The sequence below is a fragment of the Adiantum capillus-veneris genome, chromosome 24, assembly GCF_014529385.1.
Source record: "Adiantum capillus-veneris isolate H3 chromosome 24, ASM1452938v2, whole genome shotgun sequence".
In the NCBI taxonomy this organism is placed as follows: domain Eukaryota; kingdom Viridiplantae; phylum Streptophyta; class Polypodiopsida; order Polypodiales; family Pteridaceae; genus Adiantum; species Adiantum capillus-veneris.
This window is the reverse complement of record NC_140954.1, coordinates 59,165,901-59,187,843: the sequence shown is the minus strand read 5'-3', so window position 1 is coordinate 59,187,843 and position 21,943 is coordinate 59,165,901. Positions and strand designations below refer to the sequence as shown.

General features: G+C 39.5%; 1 protein-coding gene across 1 annotated transcript; it reads left to right on the top strand.

The window, feature by feature from the left end:
- The first annotated feature begins 283 nt into the window (after window positions 1-283).
- On the top strand, window positions 284-1,692 carry LOC147426436 (RTF2 RING-finger protein). Its single transcript, XM_086498870.1, has one exon. It carries the CDS (start codon window positions 363-365, stop codon window positions 1,506-1,508), a length of 1,146 nt encoding a protein of 381 aa, XP_086354996.1. The 5' UTR covers window positions 284-362; the 3' UTR covers window positions 1,509-1,692.
- The last annotated feature ends 20,251 nt before the right edge of the window (window positions 1,693-21,943 follow it).

Sequence of the window (21,943 nt, the reverse complement as noted above, 5' to 3'; positions counted from 1 at the left end):
ATTACTTCTTTGTGAAATGTTCGACGTAGATCTTGATGGGTGTAAATAATACGTGCTTTAAGAGTTGTGTCTGATGATATCTATCGATTCCCCCTATCAAGTATTACTTTAGTGGCTTACACAAGAAGTGGGTAGGTAGTAGATTTCTCAAGTTTTGAAAATTTCCCCCCTCAATGTGATGTCTCGAGACTACTTTTATACACGAGTCAGCATGCCAGGGGGATTGAACTCGCACGTTATACAAATTTTAACCGACGTTAGAAGATGAGGTGGATATAACAGGTTAGGTGTTCCTACTTTCGTTCTACACTGTCGCGCTTCTCCAACATCCCCTTCGTTTCTCGCACGCGCTCTGTGCAGAAATGCAGGTCTTTGTAGATCTGTGCGGGGAAGGCACGGTTTCCGCCCGCGTTCAACCGGACGCTACTCTAGGTGACCTCAAATGGGCCCTTCTGCAAGCGTCTCCTGAGGCCTTCATGCGCAGGTACTCTTACTTTACCTTTCTCGGGAAGCCCCTCCAAGATGCCAGCACCATCGCCTCTCAAGGAATCACAAATCTCAGCACTCTGCATCTTAGGGTTAGGGTTCTTGGCGGAGGGGGTGATGGAGGTGCAACCGGGGCTGAATCACGCGATTGCTACCTCAATATGTATGCTACAAAGAAGCCTGATAAGGTTGACCCTAATGAAGCACGCCTTGCTAAGTGGTCTCGTTGCACCCTCTCCTCAGAAGCCCTCAAACCCCCGTGTGTTGTTGATCTTCTTGGTAACATGTACAATAAAGAAGCCCTTGTTGCTGCCTTGCTTAGCAAAAGCCTGCCCAAAGAGCTTAAGCATATCAAGGGCCTGAAGGACATGGTTCCTATTCATCTTAGCTCTGTCCCAGGCATTGATGCTCATGATGAGAAATCACACACCAAGTTTCAATGTCCTGTCAGTGGCCAAGAACTTAATGGAAGGTGCAAATTTTATGTCCTTCGCGCTTGTGGGCACGTTCTGAGTGCCAAGGCTTTGAAGGAGGTGCAGTCTTCCTCATGCTTGGTTTGCTATACTCCTTATGCGGAGCCCGACAAGCTTGTCATAAATGGGACTGAAGAGGAAGTGCTTGAATTAAAGCACAAAATGGAGGAGGAGGCTTTGAAGAAGAAAGAGAAGAAATCAAGAAATGGATTGAAGGAAGCAATTTTGGTTGCATCGATGAATGGCATGCACGAAAGGTTACATGCATCGGCGCAGAAGGGGATTGATGAAGAGGGTGCCACTGTTGAGCAGGAGAAAGTAGGAACTAATGGTGCCAAGAGGAAGCTGCCAAAGACAGATAAGGTACAAGCGGTTGCAGAAAAATCCAAGGATTCGAAAGTATTGCAGCCATCGAAGAAGTTCAAGGCTGTGGATATATTACCTCCCAATGCAACAAAGGAAGTATATGCTTCAATCTTCTCATCCTCCAGCAAAACCAAGTTGAGGGAGACGTATATGTGCAGGGCCTTGCCATTGGGAAGAAATTAACTGTGCAGGATAGTTGAAAAAATTGTGTATATTGTGAGAGAACAGTACCATCTGCAGTAATGCAACATTTACTACATTGTCTTGTCCTTCTGGTCTTAGTTGCTGGAAAAAAGTCTGTCTGTAAGTTTGTTGAAGGAGAAACTTTTGACGGAAGCTCTTACAGCTTGCTTTCGTCAATGATCTACATCGTTCTCATAGTTTGAATGTGTTAATATTTGTGGCCGCAAAGGTTCTGCTTGCCAAATGATGATGCCAAAGTATTTTGCGCAGTGGCTTTGAGAGCGTATCGCTCCTTGATATCAATATACGAGTGCATTCTGATGGCTTTCATGCAGACCGTAGTCATCTGCAATGAATTAAGGAGCTGATTTGTTTGCTTTTGTTTGTTTGATGGAATTGTTTTCTTGATGGGTTCCCTTATTTCCTATGGGTGTGGTTTGAAAGAGGAGCTGCTGTTGCTGAATGGGGATGTGCCTGCCACGTTTCCTTTTGTGGGAATGTCCTGCTCCCTTCCCTTGTTCTGGAATGTGTTCCGTCATGGCAACATGGAAACAATGAATCGATTATTGTTTTTTTTTTGGTCCAAGCGGGGCAGCTCTAATGCCTTTAGAAGGTTCTATGTAGCATGCTTTGTAATTATGAAGTTTTTTTTGTGGATTTGTATTTGAATGTCAGGAGAAGCTTCTCGGAATTCTCTATTAAGCATGTTGCAATTGTGTTGTCGGTTGGCTCATCCTAGGAATAGATGATTGATTGCTCTACCTGGTAGTACTTATGAGGATCAAATTAACCCCCCCCCCCCCCCCCCCCCCCCCCCCCCCCCCCCCCCTTCCCCTTCCCCTTCCCCCAACGCACCCACACCACACCCACACTCAAAACCCCTCTTCTTCTTCTTCTTCTTCTTTCTCTCATTGCTTATTCAATTTGGCTGTCCTTTTGCTTGCTATCTTCTTTCAGGTGTTTTCAGGCGTTTCGAGGCACTGCTTGCAAGAGTGCGAGTCTTGCACCATTGCCGTGTCGTCGAGAATGGTTCAATGACTTGGATGTCATTTATACCCGCTTCCTCTCCCATCCTTGATATTGTTTTTTCTCTCATTTGAAAGTCTCAAGCATCGCTGTTCCAGTCTCTTTGGGAGACTCATTTTTAACTTATGCATAAAAATCATGCCTAGTGCCCCTGGGTGTCTTTTGCAACTGAAATGTCTTTCATTTGGGCTTGTTTACAGCAACGCGGGTGATTTTGGGGGCTCTTAATGTGTGTACTATGAAGCATTCAAAAGTCGAGAAACTGGTCAGAAGAGTGGTCGATGTAGCATTGTTAATCCAATACTGCCTTCCTTCTGAAACCTTGGAAAGGGTGTCTAATTCACTATTGTAAATTCACCACTGCCTTCAATACTGCTCTTCAAAAGTTCTCATTGAAGGAGAGGGTGTCGAAGTTATGCATCTCATTTGAATGCGCTAAGGTGTCCAATTTCTTTGTTTGTTCATCCTAGTGACATCTTTTGTGGCACCCTCAAAGCCTTGTTGAAATGGATTTGGGCAATCCTTTCTTAATGTTGAGGATTGCAATTCTCTGCAGTTCGATGTGATGGTTGGAGTGGTTAGGAAAACCAAGTTATGAGTGTAGTCGAGTTCCAAGTTTGAATCTGTTTTCATCTTTTTAAAATGGTGGGAAGGATGGTGAGGTACTCCTTGGAAGGAGATACTGCGGTCCGAGGCATCTTGTAAAGAACTGAGTATAATAAAGATTAACCTAGATACTGGGACATGCTTCATTTCACAAAGTATACATCCAAAGTGGTGTTTCGAAATCTGGTGGCTACCAAAGGTGGAAAGGCCTACTCCAAAGATGTGCTAGCTTCTCAGACGTCTAAAGCCAAAGGTATTGTCCCATGCTTCTCACAAACAATGGGGAATGCTCCTTTGCTCTGGCAAACTTGGCCTTCGATCATGTAGCCTTGCCATCAAGTTCCACAGCCAAAGTACTCGTCGAGGAAGAAATTTTGCGGTGTTCCCCATTTCCCTTGCCCAACAGCTATACTTCCCCTCTTCCGTGTCAGAGATTAAAGAAGCTATTAAATCTATGAAAAAAGGAAAGAGCTGCGGCTATGATGGGCTCCCAACCAAGTTCTTCCATATCGTCATTGACACACTTGTGCCCAAGTTCCTTCCAGGGTATAAAATCGATAATCAGCAATTAGCATCCTATCACCTTGTTGCTATGCGCATACAAAATTCTGGGTAAAGTAATTATTAGGCTTCAATTTTACCAGCACGTTTGGATTAGCAAGGAACAATAATGCTTCATTAAAGGTAGGTTTAGTTTGGATGCTATCATTGCATATCGGAGGGCATTGAGCATGCAAAAAATATACTAACCGAGATTTTCTTTCTGCAAAGAAAGACTTTGACAAAGGAGGAAAATGGGATTTAATCATTTAATATCGTTATAGGCCCGGGGTGGATCTTGGGTATTCTAACCCTCTTACAAAATGCCAACTGCCCTCCAACAAGTACAGAAGATTTGTAGGAACTTCTTATGGAAGGATGACCCTTTTAAAAAAGGCATGGAAAAAGTTAGATGGGAATTGTGTACCCTCCCTAAAGATCAAGGTGGTTTGGGTATCATTGACAGCTCAACAATAGCTCCTAGTAAAATGGTTCGTGAGATCTTTTCTTCTCCACAGTGATTGGGTCCAGCTCATACATAGGAATATCAAACAATATTCTTTTGTCCTAGCCATGTTTTGGAATGATCTTGTATTCTTTGACTCTTCCCTTCCCATTAAATGCAAAGGCTTGGATTTAGTTAAAAGGAATGTGACAGGCAATACAAAACCTGCCTCATTTTATGTATGCATGATAAATCCCATTGGGATAACATTAAATTTGACTGCATGTGGTGGTCTGCACTAAATATTTCTCTTGATTGTCAAGATGTTTGTAAAGCTCACAAGCTCTTTAAGGAGGGTATCAAGATTTGGTAGGATATGTGGCACAAAAGAAGAAGTGAATTACACTTAGAAAATAAGCTCACAGCTATTTTTGGCCTCTCAATCATTTTTTTGGCCTCTCAATCAATGGCACCACCATCCTCTACAATCGTATTTCACTTTTTCCTAAAGGTCACAGTTGGAAGGTTGGGTGTGAGGGAGCCCTAGACTTAAGACAATTGTAGTGGATATGTTGGCGTCCTCTCAATAAAATCCCTCTGCTCCACTAGCCTATTGCAATTTCTCTACATTTATAATCAACTAAAATGTGGGGTCTCTATAAAGATACCAAGCAATGGTACTGGAGATTTACAATGATATGGGCTAAACCTCTTGTCTTGAAAAATATGCTCTATTGTAGCTTATTCTTCACAAAAATATATGGACATGTGCTCTCAAGCTTGGACTTGGAGATTAGATCTGCTAGCATTGCAAATGTGCGTAGGAAGATATTGTGGTGTGTGGTCGTGCAGGTAGAGTCCGGCCACCTAGTGTGGTCGGACATGTTATGGTTGTAACTACCTCTCAAGTTAATACAAGGAGCTGCTCTCTGATGCAAGAGGCAAACCTAGTTTGGTCCTAATCCCGTGCACACCAAGGAAAAAGTTCTTGCTTCTTGGCTTTTGTTCCTTCTCCTGCAGCTATGGCGTTCCTGTTTGATATAGGCTAGCTATGGAATTCACCTCAGCGCCTGACTAGGACTAGCACTCTACAGCTGTCGCCAATCCTGCCATGCGTATCTTCTCACGAATGCTTAGCTGATTGGTGTTGCTGAATGATCTTGGTGTCCGCAGTTCTAAGAGGTGGGCTCAATCAAACTCGATTGCACCTATCCCTACTATCAGTTGCCTTCTAGGTCTCGTCAAGACCATTGGCCAACCTCATCATCTCGGTCTTGAGTCTTGCATCAATCGTCCCCCACGGCCCTTGTGATTTTTGCAATAGCTCCCAACACACAAGTGCGCACAGTTCTAACTGCTGGCATGGCGTCCCACAATGACAATGCCCAAAGCTTGCAAGGTAGCCCCATCATGAATGAGCCGACCCTGGACTTTGTGTTGATTCTCGGAGGTAGACCATCAGCCCATGATTGTCCCCAAGTCGGACAACTGGCTCAATGCAGACCCCTCCACGGTTGCACGAGATCCTACCGCAGAGCCTCTAAAATGCAGCCATCGTTGCATATTGCTATGCAGATTACCTGGCATCCGTTTCATTGCCAACTGCAGTCAAATCTTATACAACCCTATGATCAGCTTGAGCTTGTAGCTGTTCCTATTGCAACAACAATACCAACATGTGAGGACGATTCAGATGGTAGCATCATCCAAATGCTTTCCCTGCAACAAGAGTTGCTGCAATATTATTGCAGAGGTGCTTGTTTCTTTGGTCTTGTGCATTCACGCAACCAGTCTTGCTTGCTTCATGCAAAACATTCTTTTGCTCCCACATCGCAATTCTTATTGTGCTTGGATTTCGATGATTGCTTCATAAAAAATGCCTTTTTCATGATGTTGCAATTCAAGGTATCAACCAGTCAACGACAACGACATCAAGTACTCATTCCAATATTCTCAGGGTGGAAGTTTTCTTGTTGGCAAATTGAGTTGCTGTAGCAGCACTACAAAGGTGCTTCTTGTCGACGAGAGAAGTCAAGAGATGTAGATCACAACAATTTTTCTCCTTTCTCACTTTCAGTTAATTGGTCTTTATTACAAAGTTCTAGTTTTCTTCTTCAATTTCGCACTCTTTCTAGCCGAGTTTTTTTTCCCATTCAATTAAGCATCAAGTCAAGCCCACCAAACCCCTTATAGAGATGGATGTATGTCGCAAAAATATCGCCCCCAGACCTTAGTCCTTCCTTGTCTTGTCCATTTCATTGGGATAGCGACCTAATGTTTGCACAAGCCAGATGTATGAGTTCCATGCCTTGAAGATGTCGGCATGATGACGAGTCTAGCCCCCAAGCTCAGTCCCTTAGTCCCGAAGCCGTTGTATGATCACTCCCCCCGGATGAGGCGTTGGAGTTGATCCCTTTGTGTCGAGTCCTTTCTTAGCCCAAAACTTTAAAAAGATGTCCATCTTTTTCTCCCTAAGGGGGGAGGTGTGGTGTGTGGTTGTGCAGGTAGAGTCCGGCCACCTAGTGTGGTCGGACATGTTATGGTTGTAACTACCTCTCAAGTTAATATAAGGAGCTGCTCTCGGATGCAAGAGGCAAGCCTAGTTTGGTCCTAATCCCGTGCACACCACAATATTTTTCATATATTTAGATAATAAAATCGACTTGCACATTCTGCATCATTTAGTCAACATTAAATGCTTCAATTTGTCTTGGAAACATATCCTTTTCAGGGATTTCATGTGATTCCCTACCACACTTTGGGATATTGTGCGGGTTGTGTAGGTTAAATATTTATGGCATATTTGGATCAAAAAGTGGAATAAAGTTTTTGCCATTCTCACCTAGTTGGCAAGGAATGGTTCTCTACTATTACTCTGCGGGCCTCTGAAGCTACAAGCCGCTTGTGCAGCCAAGGTTTGACTGCAACACTTAGAAAAATATGTGGCAACTGAAGAAAAAAGATGTGTAGATGAAATGGGGTGGATCATGCAAAAATATTTCTTAAGCCAGTGCATGAATATAAAAGCAAGCTAATTAAAGCAGCCGAAGCCCTAGCGGTCGAGCTGGATAACTACCAAGAGCACGTTTAGAAAGTGGCTGATGCTTATGCTCAATTGTGTGAGTGTCCAAGCGGACTAAATTTAAAAAGCATCTATACGTCCATGATGATGGTCACTTTCAAATGTACCTGTTTTTTTTGGGACAATGTGTATTTACCCACTTCCATCTAATCTAGCTTCGTCTCAAGAATATGTTTTGTTTTTGCTCTTTCTAATTCCTCGCATATTTTATAAAAAAAAGTCATTCAAATTGCAATTTTTTATGGATAGTCAATAAAACTCTAATCATAGCTAGAGATAGCCTTGAAAATGGGACGCAATTTGAAGGAGATGATGTTGCCATATATGTAGTAGTGATGTGTGTGAACACACTTAGGATTGATGGGGTCTCTTTTCCCTCACTAGGAGGTTTTTACCATCATTCAAGGGCTAACTTATCTTTCTATATGCACACTAAGCAATACACTCTCTGTTGTGTTCCTTGAGCTTCTTCATCTTCTTCGGATTGTGTGTGCATCCCTGTAACCCTAAGTCTAACAATTGGAATTAGAGTAGATCGTGTTCCTCATAGTCCTCTTTGGGTTGTGCTACATAGCATGTGTTAGTTCCACTTCATTTTTCCTCTTTCGAAGCAGTTTTCACATACGGTACAATCACTTGCCATGCCTAACAGCAACACAAATATTTTAAATATGTTTGTTGTTGAGGAAAAGTTGGATATGGATAACTACCCAATGTGGGCTTACATGATGACACATGTTCTTGAGTCAAAGGGTGTCTAGCATGTTGTGCAAGACATTGATGTATGTTCACCTTACGTGGATATAGGCTTTGTTGAGGATGGTACAGAATCTAGCACATTTGTTGCTGCTAGAGTTTTTTTGCCTACGATTGAGTAGTCTTGTTGTTAGAGATGTGCAAGCTCATGCATTGATTGCATTATCTATGAATTGAACCATTACTTCTCACATTCACTCAACAAAATTAGCAAAATATGCATGGGATGCTTTGGTTGGTCTTTATGCAAGTAGCACTGAGGCTAAATTTGCATTGCTATGTAAAGAGGGGTAAGTTAATTTCATGAGGTAAAACACACGAGCTAAAGATAATGAGCTTCAAAATAATCACGTATCATTGATTAATATTTCCCTTAGAAATATGTATGTGCAACAAAATTCTCGAGCAAAAACTGTGGACATCGATTATGTGTTTATGTTCTCTTGAGAGTTGCGTATAGACAACAAAGTTGTATTGCACTCGAACACACAAATCCTATGACTGATAATGAGTCTAGACACTATTGTTAGGGAGTATTGTGGTAGAAGGTGGTTGCTAGTAAGGTGCACAAAGGGTTGGTCCGAAGACAAGTAAAGCCTTTCTTCAAAATACAGAAAGAAGTGATTGTTAAAAATGATAGTCAAGGAAGTATTGAATCATTGGGCTTTTTGGCTTGAAGGATGTTGGGGCAACACCAATTTTTCTCCACCAATGTTCTTTTTCACTACCTGGGAAAGAATCCTAGAGAGGGCCTAGAGGCCTCCCAACAAGAGTTGTTCCATCCATACCTCTTTTGCACACCATGTTATGAATTCTTGATCACCACCTTGAATACCATAGAAGCTCTTTAAGTTATTGTCTGCACCTAGCAAATCCAACATACAAAGCTCTTTATCTGAAGAGTAAATTGCAATGGAAACTTGGTATAATTTATCCAAAGTAATCTTTCTATAGAAAACATTGGTAGACCTCACATCACTTCATATCATGGTTTTCATAAGTTTGGATCGATAATACATAACATTGCAAGTTAAATACAAATATTCAAGTATGAATATGCATTTTCCATACATTCACATAACACACTTTATATTTAAATTATAATTTATTCACTCTATGAATCTTTCTCACAAAGGTTCTATTATGAATATGCATTTTTCATACATTCACATAACACACTTTATATTTAAATTATAATTTATTCACTCTATGAATCTTTCTCACAAAGGTTTTTATCATAACCTTCCTCTCTCTAACACAATCCGTTGCTCTCTCTCTTCCTTTTGAAGTCTACTTGGGATCTTTGTTTCTACGTTCTCTAATTTCTATTTATAACTTGCCTTAAAGTGGAAGCATTTTAAGAAAGGATGAGAGGGTACTACTTTCCTATAGCAAAGCTTTATATAAATTTAAATATTCACCAAAAACACCATACAAACAAGTAAGGGTCGTGTAAGTGGATACCAAACTTTTTGACCACTTCAAGCTTTTCTCACACGAGCATTCTCAATAGCCAACTTTTCAGCGAGGTGAGAAATCCTCTATAGAATAATCAACCTCACATGAGCATAAGGTACTAGCATATTGCAAATAGTCCCTCAAAGTAGTGAGAACAATAGCATTCTCATTGATATTGTATAGTAAAATAATAACTAGTTTTTTAAAAAGAAAGCGAAAACATTTGACGGTTATGCATTATAAAGCAAAGAACTTACAAATTAAATCTTTGAAGAGAATCTGATAACTTGACTTTGTGGTAGTGAGAACAATAGCATTCTCATTGATATTGTATAGTAAAATAATAACTAGTTTTTTAAAAAGAAAGCGAAAAAATTTGACGGTTATGCATTATAAAGCAAAGAACTTACAAATTAAATCTTTGAAGAGAATCTGATAACTTGACTTTGTGCTTTGGATCAAGTTCAACAAACAACTCTAATTGTGATGTGCTTGTCCTTATCTCTAGCCCATACTTCTCTAATAACTTCCATCTAAGATGCTATCTACCCTCCCAAACATAAAACATTTTTCAGATAGGCAAGACCAGGTTAGAGATCATCTGCAATCTCATCCTCAAATTAATAATTGCTAGCCAATGCTTATTCCATGTGGACTTCACTTCGTCATCCACAAGTTTCATGGTTCCATCAAGAAGACTTGAAGAAAGAATGGCCTTTAATAGGAGCATAGCCCTCATGAATGAAAGCTCTCTTGAGATCTGACAAATCGAGTCTTAATTCACTTTATTAATAAGACAACAACATAATGATATTTTTGACCCTTTTATTAATAAGACAACAACATAATGGGATTTCTTGCACATGCTTACCCTGATTGATGGTTAGAAATTTTCGTATGTCTAATCCTAATGACTTGTCAATAACACCTGTAACCAACTCTTCCACATCTTTCTCAATATCATCATCATTTGGCTCAATTGCATGCCTTTATCTTCAACCAGAACTACTCTCACATCAAGGTAGAATGATCGTTTTACAGTCTCCTCCATAATTTTTTGGGCCAAGACAAGAGCATATGTTGCTGTGCACTTGATTGCCAGATAAAAAAACAAAAAAACTGGTTGGAGAATTTCCGTTAATGCATAATTAAGTGGTCCAAATGATATTTCGCTAGTGAAATATATATGACAATTGAAATATATCTTGTACTGTGCAAAATTTAACAGTCAAAATGATATATGGCAGTCCTAATGATATTTTGCTTATTGGTAGCCTTAATGATATTCCACTATGTACGTAATTAAGTAGTCTAAATGATATTTTGCTTGCGATATATATATGATGAATGGTCATCAAAGAAGACAAGCAACAATTGTTATCAGCATGGATAGCCTTTTGCATCTCTCTCTCTCTCTCTCTCTCTCTCTCTCTCTCTCTCTCTCTCTCTCTCTCTCTCTCAATTAAACATTTGCCTTTCACGAGAATAGTCAAGACAACTCCTGTTTTGTGCAAAGGGTGCACTAAAAAAAGAAGATTCTCGCATTGCGTACAAGCTCCCATGATGTACAAATGTTAAACAAAGAGCACGTTTTAGGGCCTAAATATACGGCATTATTTATCTCACAAGAACATGCCTCCGCGGAACCAAAAGCAAGAACCAAATAGAAGACGGGCGGGCGAAGCAAATGGGGTTGAAGTAGTTAGTGAGGATGGCTTGGACCACCCTTACCGTAGCCACCCTTCTTGTGGTGGGTGGTAGCCGCCCCTCTTCTTGTAGTGAACATCGTAAGAAGGGTGGTAGCCACCCTTCTTCTTGTAGTGACTGTTGTACCCTAATTTCTTGTAAGGGTAATGACATTTCTTGGCACACATAGTATAATTCACATAGAACAGAGTTCCAAAAGGTGACCAAGCCTCAACAATGCAGACATTCCTCACGTGCTTCCACTTTTGCTCATCAACAAGAAAATGACTTTCACATATTAGAGGTAGAGGTCAATCCAACTACACATGCAATACATTTGACCAATCTAGGTAGCATCTCAGTAGCATGGTTAAATGTCAGGTATATCTCAATTCCATGAAAGAAAAGTGTAGTAAATACATAGATTCAAAGGGGCATGTAGGTAGAGAAGGATTTTTGGCACCTTCATTCTATGGAAGAATAAAAATATCAAGAGATGACTCTGAAATTAGATCACAAATGATATGGTTTGTGGTGATTTTGTTGAGCACACTTTGGATCCAACAATCTATGGACTTATATCACCTACACAAGCTAAGTGGTGTAGGATTTGTTCTTGATGGCTTGCAAAAATTGGGTGTTTTGTCACAAATGATATGGTTTGTGGTGATTTTGTTGAGCACACTTTGGATCCAACAATCTATGGACTTATATCACCTACACAAGCTAAATGGTGCAGGATTTGTTCTTGATGGCTTGCAAAAATTGGGTGTTTTGAATCCTTTGAAAAGAGCTCCTGAGAATATTGCACACACAAAAGCTAGGCCTGAGTATAAGAAAGGCTAAAAAATAATTACAAGGAGGTCAATCGGTAAGGATATTAGAGTAGGATTGATTCTGCAATGTCTTTGGAATATGAGGTGCTACATACACATGTGATTCAGTAAAGGGATCAATATGTGGAGTTTGTATTGACCACTCATGGGTCAAGGAGGAAAGGCACTCCATACATTGTGACAATATCTGTGTTTTTGTCATATTCTTGTCATGATTTTATTCAAAGGTCTTGCATGTAGTCCTCCGTCATTTACAACTAGACTTGGAAATTCATAAAATAGTCCACCAGGCTACTTTTTGGCAAAAGAAGAGCTCCACAATGCACTTTACCAAGTTTGAAAACTCAGATAGAGTAATTTTGGTGCCTAGACCATGTGTCTACATTTTGTGCTTCAAATATCCTCTTTTTTGTGCCTCCCTTTCTTAGCTAATCAAATCAAAGTACCTTTTCCTATTATGCAAGTTTCTTTTCCATGCAAAGGTTTCCACGCCCGATGAGTATAGAAAATATTTTTGTATGGTGAGCATAGCTTCTTGTGCACAAATATATTATCTACTCGAAAGATAGTTTGCTTAGACAAAAAAAAATCAATGTATAAAAGATAGGAGTCACTTTTAAGAAAGAATAGGGTTAAAAAGCATGCAATTCAACATGATTTAATTATTGCTCAAAGAAAAGGTGCTAATAACAATGAAACCACTTCTCATGGTTCTTTAATGAGTAGCACATCACTTGTACCTAATGCTTTTTCTAGAGACAACTTATATGGAAATTCTGGTGAAAAAGGCAAGAAGAAAATGCATAGCCATTATTGCAAGGTTAATGAACTCTTGATAAAGCAATGTCCTAAGTTGAAGGAAAAATATGCAAGGAAAAAAGAGGTTGGATCTGCTACTAGGACGTTGCAATATTGTAGAATCTTCTAGACGCCTCTTGAAGCACCTTCTAAGCATGTTTGTGAAGGTTGTATTTTGGGTAAGATGCAGCGTTTAAAATTTTCAAAGAATAGTTTAGTAAGCTATATGCAGGTTGCAACTTGTGCATAGTGATGTTGGTGGAACTATGCAAAGTCCATTCTTGGGTGATTACCCTGTACTTCGTGACTGTCATTGATGATTACTCTAAGCATGCATGGGTATACCTGCTTAAATCTAAGTCCAAAGTGTTCTTGTGCTTCAAACAAATTCTTGCTATGGCTAAAAATGTCTCTAAATATACTATGGGTACCCTCCATTCAAATTGAGGGGGGGGGGGGGGGAGGATATGTCTCATGAATTTAATGCATTTTTGGCTAGTCGTGGGATAAAACGCCAATGTATAGTACAATATACACCTCCACAAAATGGTGTGGTTGAAAGGAAAAAAATGTCACTTATAGAGATGGCACAATGTTCAAGCTTGACCACATTTGTTTTGACTCGAGGCTATCATGTGTGCTACTTATGTACTTAACAAGTGTCCTATCAAATCCTTGTAGTCTATGACTCCTTATGAATTATGGTATGATAAGAAGCCATCTATTGATCACATGCATGTTTTTGGTTATTTAGCTCATTCTTTGGTGCCACAAATGTAGCACAAACAATTGGCTGATAGGTTATAAAATGCATTATTATTGGCTAAAGTCCTAAAAGAAACGGGTTAGAGGTTATATCATCCGCAAACAAAACTTATCTTGGTTTCACGCTATTTTGCATTGATGAAAGATTCTATTCAAACCTTGTTATCATGTACAATAGACAATAATGTAAGCTTAGAAGACATTCATGACACTTTGTTACGTCTTTTTAGTGGTGGAAATTTGAATGTAAGTTCCAATCAGGCACATGCATAGCCTATGAGGGTTTTTAAAAATTCTACGGATCAACCTATTGTTGATGCTAATGAACTTGATGTGGAAAGGGTTGACAATGAGAAGGCTAGGGTTATGCCAAAATGGTTGGTGCATGTTTTGTGTAAGAGTAAATTGGATGCACCTATGTCTAGTCGCACTCACTCAAGTTCTTGCCATGCATCATATGCATTAGATTGTTATGCTTTGGTTGTTTCTAGTTTGTGTGATGAAGAGGAACCTCTTTCTTTTGATAAAGCATGGACTTTGGAAAATTAGATGGCTACCATCAATCAATATATGATACATTAGATGGCTACCATCAATCAATATATGATACATTGATAGAGAATGACACATGGACTTTATGTGATTTTTCTCCTTGCAAAAAAGGCCATTGATACGGAGTGGGTTTACAAGTTGAAACGTAAGCCGGATGGCAAGATTGATCGCTACAAGACTAGACTTGTTGCAAAAGGTTATGCACAACAAAAGGGCATTGACTATGACAAGACTTTTCTTACACTTGTTGTATGACTATTGTTCATTTTCTTTTTGCATTGGCAGCTCATTTTGGACGGAATTTACATCAATCAAACATTGTTATTATTTTCTTGAATGGTGATATACTTGAACAAGTATATTCAACACAACCTCATGGCTTTGTCAAGAAAGGATAAGAAAATAAAGTGTGAAAATGTAAGAAAGCTTTGTATGGATTGAAGCAGTCTCCTCGTGCTTGGTATGAAAAATCTGACACTCATTTCGTTTAACAAGGCTTTTGTAACACGAAGAGCACTTTGTATGTCAAATGTGAGGGTGATGTATTTCTCATTGTTGTTTTGCATCTAAATGATTTTATGATTACTAGTCCAAATGAGACACACATTTTTGAATTCAATTCTGAATTGAATGCCACTTTCAAGATAAAAGAGTCAGGGCTTTTGCGTCATTACTTGGGCATACAGTTTAAGCAGTTAGATGGAGGGATTGCTTTGTGTCAAGCAAGATACATAGAAACATTACTATGTAAGTTTAGACTTGAGGACTACAAACCTGTTGCTACTCCAATGGAAACATGTTTGAAATTAAGTCTTCGTGATGTTGGAGATCTTGTTGATGTCACTCTTGGATGCCTTATTTATGTATGCAATACGAGTCCGGATATTCAATTTGCACTCTCACAAGTTAGCAAATTTATGCATAGCCCAGGGTATAAGCATTGGCAAGCTGTTAAAAGGATCTTATGCTACTTGGGTGGCACTTTACATATTGGGTTGTTTTATCCCAATGGGACTCATTACCTCCATATTTGCATGCTTTTTTGGATGCAGATAGGTTGGTAATTGTGACACAAGAGCGTCTGCCCACAAGTGGTTTTTGTTTCATGCTCGATATTTCATGCATATCATGGGTGAGAAAGAAGCAACATGTTGTGGCCACTTCCAGTTGTAAACATGATTACAAGGTATCCTTCACAACTATACCTGCGTGTGTTGTGTATGGCTCAAGATACTCGCAGTGTCATCTACATTGGCAATTGCAAGGAACCCAGTTTTTTATGCTCGCACAAAGCACATTGAGGTGCACTATCACTATATCATGGAGAGACTCTCAATTGGAGAGATCAACTTGGCTTATGTGCCGACACAAAAAAACCTTGCATATGACAATCGCATTACCTTGTGAGAAGTTCTAAGCTTTCTGGAAAGCTTTAGGGCTGCTTCCCTTTGTGGATTCATCATGTCCTTAGGGCATGGCACTTCTCTATACACTATGTGCTAGCTCTTATTCATCGCATCATTTGTTGAGGGGATTTGTTGCCGTATATGTGGTAGTGATGTGTGTGAACACACTTAGGACTGCCAAGCTACTTTTTCCCTCACTAGGAGGTTTTTCCCCATGCATTGTATGAACACCCATCATTCTAAGGCTAGATTTTCTTTCTATTCGTGCACTAAGCAATACACTATGTTGTGTTCCTTGAGATTCTTCATCTTCTTCAAGTTGCGTGTGCATCCTTGCAACCCTAATTCCAGTAAATGCAATAACACACTTTATTGACATACAACTACGATGATAAAAAATCCTTTACAAGCTATATCCCCTCAATAGTAACACTTAGACGAACTATAGTCGTGCTATAATGTGCAAGTATAGCTATTATTTGATGCATAGCTCATGCAATATGGTCTCCCATCACATTTGGGGAATAGTCAAAAAGTTTTACCTTCAAAATGAGACGAGCACAATGTCATAGGATGGAATTTAAAAGAACTCAAACAAGATGGAACTCAATAAGATGGCTCCCAAAGAGGTGTAAAACAAGTACTTCACAATTGATCATGGATGATGTAATGCTGGTTCTAAAAGAAGAACCACTAAAATTCTTCCATTTTCCCTAAGAAGATAGATTACCACTAGCAGATGATGTAAAATACAATTACCACTAGTAGAAAATGTAAAACCAAGGCCAAACTCAAATTTCTTAAAGCCCAAATCTTGAGTACTACCTTTGTCTACCATCTCTAAAGCCACATATCAAAAAAGGGTAAACAAAAATGGAGTCTTCCAAATGCCTTAGACCTTGAGAGCCCATATGCATTTATATCAACAAATCCAAAGGGATTTTGACGTACCAATGAATAAAGACACAACATATATCCCCCCAAAAGACACAAGATAACTCTGACAAAACCATTGGGCAAAATCGATGAGGATTATCCAACCCAATTATACCTCACTTAAAATAAAACAAAGGACTTCTAGGAAAATCCTAGGGCCAAAATCATTGATGGACAGAAAGAAAAATAAATAAGAAAAATGTGTCATTTGAGTCAAAAGTATTTGGTTGCACAAGGCTACAAAGGTTTTAGAGATTTATGATTGCTGGCGCTGTGCAAGTCACAAGTTACAATGTGGTCAACATTTAAAGAAAGAACACAAACCTAAGCAAAGAACATGGTCTTGTCAATCTTGACAAAGCAACACAAACAACCAAGGTGTAACACTATAGTTTCTTCTAATACCTACACAACCCTCAAAGGAAATTGGTACAAAGCTATATATACCAAGGATTGCATTATTTTGTAGACAAATCCACAAGGACATAGTGGATAAGGAGAACAAACACTTTCTACTCAACAAATGATTCAAGCCACTTACATGACTATGACCCCAATCAAATGGGGATACTTGAGAGGCTACTCAATGTTGATGACAAGGTTGAAGTCATTCAAACACCATAAACGCAATAAATGAAATTAACTAGATCGACATGGAGCATGGTAATAGCAACCTTTACACCACAAGAAACAAGCAAAGATCTCAATTACTTCAAGATTTGATCCATGTTAAATGCTTTCTTTAAGAAATTCAAGTCACTATTGTGCAAAAGAGAACCCTTTGGCCTAGTCAATGTTAGGTAGCTGAGCCACCAAATGAGTGAAGCATTATAACAAATAATTTCAAGTCTAGGTCATAGAATTATGCTCAAGCTAGAGAGTTGAAATAATTATGTATGTGAATCATGCTGGTGGAATAGGTAAGTATAAAAGTAATCTATTTTAGTTGGTGGTGCTTTATAGAGATCAACACTCATGCATAAAGTCACTTGGAGATGCGAGTGCTTACCAAAAGAGGAGAGTGTATTGCAAGTGCGTATGCTTTTTTGTAGCCATATTTGCAAGAAGAATGCAGATTTGCATTCTCACAGGTCATCTTTCGGGCTCCAAAACAATGTTTTTTGCATAACTTTTGTGTACGGAATGTGATTTATGCAAGGTCAGGGTGTAATTTGGGGTTTTGGCATGGTCTGGATGCATTAGTGATATTCATTTGGACTAAAACACACACACACACACACACACACACACACACACACACACACACACACACACACACACAATTTTGGCAATGCTATGGAGAGAGAAAGGAGGGGGTTGACTTCAACATACACATAAATCATCCCAATGTCTTTTCCCACTTACATACACTCTCAACATCGACATTGTTTTTGGCATCTGCTTCGACGTTTTCGACATCGACATCGGCATCAGCTTTGGTGGTTTTGGCATCGACATCAATGAGTAGTTCTTGATACATACAAAATCACATAGTGATGTATGCCTGATGTGGTTCAGGGATCGACTTTCTTGAGGTATTTTCCATAGCCATGTCGGCTTACAGGTACATGTGGAGATAGGTTCACAGGAGCTTATTTGCTACAGATTTTCTTTCTTCTCTGCAATTTTCATCGTGTTTTGTTTTTGCCATACCAATTATGGACATGTATGGCATCTGTGGTAGCATGCAGTGTTATAGAATGCGTTTGAGATTTCAGTCTCGTGAGGTACTCCCAGATTGTTGCTCATTATGGATGGTCTTTTTGGGTTTGTGATCCATTTAATGTTTGAAATTCTGTCGGAATTTTCATCTACTGTCTATCTCTTTATGCCATTGATAGATTTGCCTATGATGGAAGATTCTAGCTCTAGTGGGAGTTTTATGCACTAATTTATGTGTATTAGCACTCGAGGTGCTATTGTGCTCTTTTGAGAGTGGTCTTCTCCCCGCAGGTAGCACAATTGTCAAGAGATTTGCTTGCAATTTTCGTCACATGTACATTGAATTGCAGATACTACCTCTTAGTACGATGTATTGGAGCCATTTTTTGGCTTGTTCTTGGTGGGGGTTACCCAACCATTTTTGAGACTCTGTCCGGAAGAGCCCTTTCTAAGACTGTGGCTAGCCTTTGAGTCTGCATAGCCTTTTGTAAGGGTTGTGTGAGGTTTCTTTTGAAGCCGATCACTGGGGGTCGGGTTACCCAGTGGGAGGTGGATTAGGTTGCTAGAGATCCCTTTGGATGTCCTCACCCATAGGTTATTTGACGTCGAGTTGGCAGTCATTCGCCGATAGTTTATTTGAGTAGTTCATGCCAGTATATGCCCAATGTTCACACTTTGTTGGTTTATGCACTATTTTTGGTTGAGTTTTGCTTGATATTTGATCTCCAAGCAGAGGAGACTCTACTAGATTGTTTCTGCGAGTCGTGCATTCTTGGCACACTTGACTACTTACACATAGTGATTTTGTTGCACATTGTTTTGCGGTTTTTCTCTTATCATAGGAAAAACTCTGTTGAAATTTCCCAAAAAAAATCCATAAGTCTTTTGTCACATTCTCTTGAATTATGGTTACTAGTAGTGCTTCGGACAAGGAAGAGTACTACATCAAGAAGTTTGATGGCACAAACTTTGCAATTTGGAAGCAGTGTATGCAAGATGTGTTGATCAATAAGGGATTGATAGCACCTTTGCATGAGAGGAAAGATAATGCATACAATGCTTATTAGTGTGAAGATTTGAATGAGAGTGCTATGTGACTATTAGCCTGCACCTTGGTGAATCCATTTACTCACAATAATGGATAAGAACAATGCCAAAGATTTATGTGCAACATGGGATGGAAAAAGTGCATCGAACAAGATTTTTCTTATGAAGAAACTTATGTGCATGAACATGAAAGAAAGTATCAATGTTAGCTCAATTTGAATGAGTTCAACAATGTCCTTTTTGCAACTTACTTCCAAAGGTTTTAACTTTGTGATGAGATGAAGACCATCTTCTTGCTATGTTAGCTGCCATCGCCATGGGATACGATCAATACAGCCATAAGTAACTCTATCCCTAAGGAAAGCTTGTTTTCAATGATATTACTAGGGCGTTATTCACTAAGGAGATTAGACACCAGTCTCTTGATGCGAGTTTGCATGGTGATGCATATATGACTAGTGATAACCTTGATAAGCCAAGGCAGCGTGGCCATAGTCGTGGTTGCTCTCAAGATAACAAGAACAATCATAGCAAGAGTCATGCAAGAGACAAAGGAATGTTGAATGTTATCACTGCCATAAAAAGGGACATGTGAAGAAGGATTTCCGTGTATTATAGCATGAAAAGGGAAAAGAAAAAGCAAAATTTGACACACCTAAGAGTACTGTGAGAATAGAAGAGCTAAATATTATTGAATTTTCAGCTCGACTAATTTTGATGTGACAAAGCCATCATATGTGTTGATCTTCACTTCATATTTGAGTGCTCATGCATCGTTAGCTCTTGAAGAGTGTTATGCCCATAATTGGATAGTGCACTTAGGTTCTAGCTTTCATGTGACTCCTCATAAGGAGTGGTTTTCCATATATAATTCTACACATGGTACATTGAAGCTAGGGAATTCTCATGAGCTCAATATATGCGGTATTTGGGACATAAAACTTTGTATGCATAAAATGGCATCAAGTTTATGATGTAGAATGTTAGACATGTACCCAAATTGACAAAGAGATTGATGTCTAATCGTCAATTAGACGATTTGGGTTACACTACTATTTTTGCACATAGTTCTTGGCTAATCAAGAAGGAAAACCTGGTCATGCTTAGAGGCCAGAAGTCTGGCTCATTGTATTCACTCTATGTCAGTGAAAGAGAATTTTATTTGTATAGCCAAGATATCATTGTAAAGTGTGAGCTTTCTAGAGTACTAGAGTATGAGTCCCACATGTATTGGTGCAAGGCTATATAGCTACTTAAAGCTCATTTCATGAATAAACAAACCCATTCAGTTTTTCATTGCATCTCTCTTGTTTATGATGAGCTTGTGATAGCTTAGCAACTACTCAAGATCATGTTTATGAGTCCAAGTTAATCTATCTTGGAGCCTAATTTGCTTGAGTGATAATCTAGCCTACACACTCACTTGTGTGCACCATGTTTGTCTTTCATCCACCCTAGCTAGCATGATCCCATTCCCATCAAGTGGTATTTAAGCTGGTGTGCTAGCTAGGTTATTACCATGCTTTTGTGTTAGTATGATCAATAGTATTTAATTATCATTAACATTTTGATTAGTATTCTCTACCCTCTAATCAATTCACGACTAATCTAGGTGTGGGCAAGTTCATGGTGAAAGTCCACTAAGCCACTACCCTCTATAGCTAGGTCAAGTTGATTAAGAGCTCCTTGCACTTAATTATGGTCCATTTTTGCACTTTTTCAATCTTCGATTAATTTCATTGAGTTATTTTTCTTTTTCATTGGCTACATAATCTTAAAGCCACACTCACAAGCTACTTAAAGAGCTCTCAAGCACCTCAATCCAAGCTCGGGACCTCCGCTACCTCATCCCCATGCCCAAATTTATTGCTTAAAATAGGTGTATGTGTGTGTTTTCGTGGGTGAAGCCCTGTAGAGCCGAGGACAAATATCTCTCTTTTGAAGTGTCCCTCATGTGGAGCCCATTGGGCCCCTTGGTCTAGCTTAACACACTATTAATAGTGTGTATGTGGTGGGTTGTGGGTTCAAGATGCCCTTTTAACAAGGGGGAACACGGGGCAGATGTCATAAAAATCAATATCTAATTCTCCTAAATGATTTTCTCATGTTAAACTGATCATTTAAAATGGGAAGTGCTAGGGGAGAAAAAGCTAGAATATTGGTTAAGCTACCAGACCGGCCACAGTAGGGATCCAAAGGAGGGAAAATAGGGATCCAAAGGGGGGGCCATCCGCAAAAGAGCCATGTGCAACAATGGGCTAAAAGACCCTAAGGTTCAGCCCATTAAGACTTCCAAAATGCTAAGGTTCCAAAATTCAAAGGTTGTGTCCAAAGGTCAACCATAGGGGAATTGGATGCTTTGTGTGTGTCCAAAAAAGTCTTTGCACATCCCTACATAGGAGGGGGCGAGCCTAGCATGTAGGGGATGAGAGAGAAAGCCACACACACACACACATGCTCCCTTTACACAAAGGGAATGAGGGACACATGTCAGCTCCCTAGGCCAGATGCCCACAAGGTGTACCCAATTCCTATTGGATGGCCTTGGAGGTGGACCAATGAGAATTAGGCTAGAGTAAATCTAGTTTAATTAATTTAAAAAACACTTAATAAAAGAACCAATGAGAATCAAGTCCTCTAGAAGACTATTAGACAGTCTCCCAAGGGGTTCAATGAGCATTCAGCAGCCCAATGGCTTGCCTGATTCCTATTGGCCAGGAGGCAAAGGGGTCCAATGAGAGTTTAGTTGAATTATTAAATTACCTAAAGCTCTCACAAAAGGGGAAAGGGGGACACATGTCAGAAGGCTACCACTTATGCTGCTTAATAGTCAT

Excerpts from the sequence above, each read along its gene's own strand:
- LOC147426436 (XM_086498870.1), top strand. The coding sequence starts at position 363 with ATGCAGGTCTTTGTAGATCTGTGCGGGGAAGGCACGGTTTCCGCCCGC.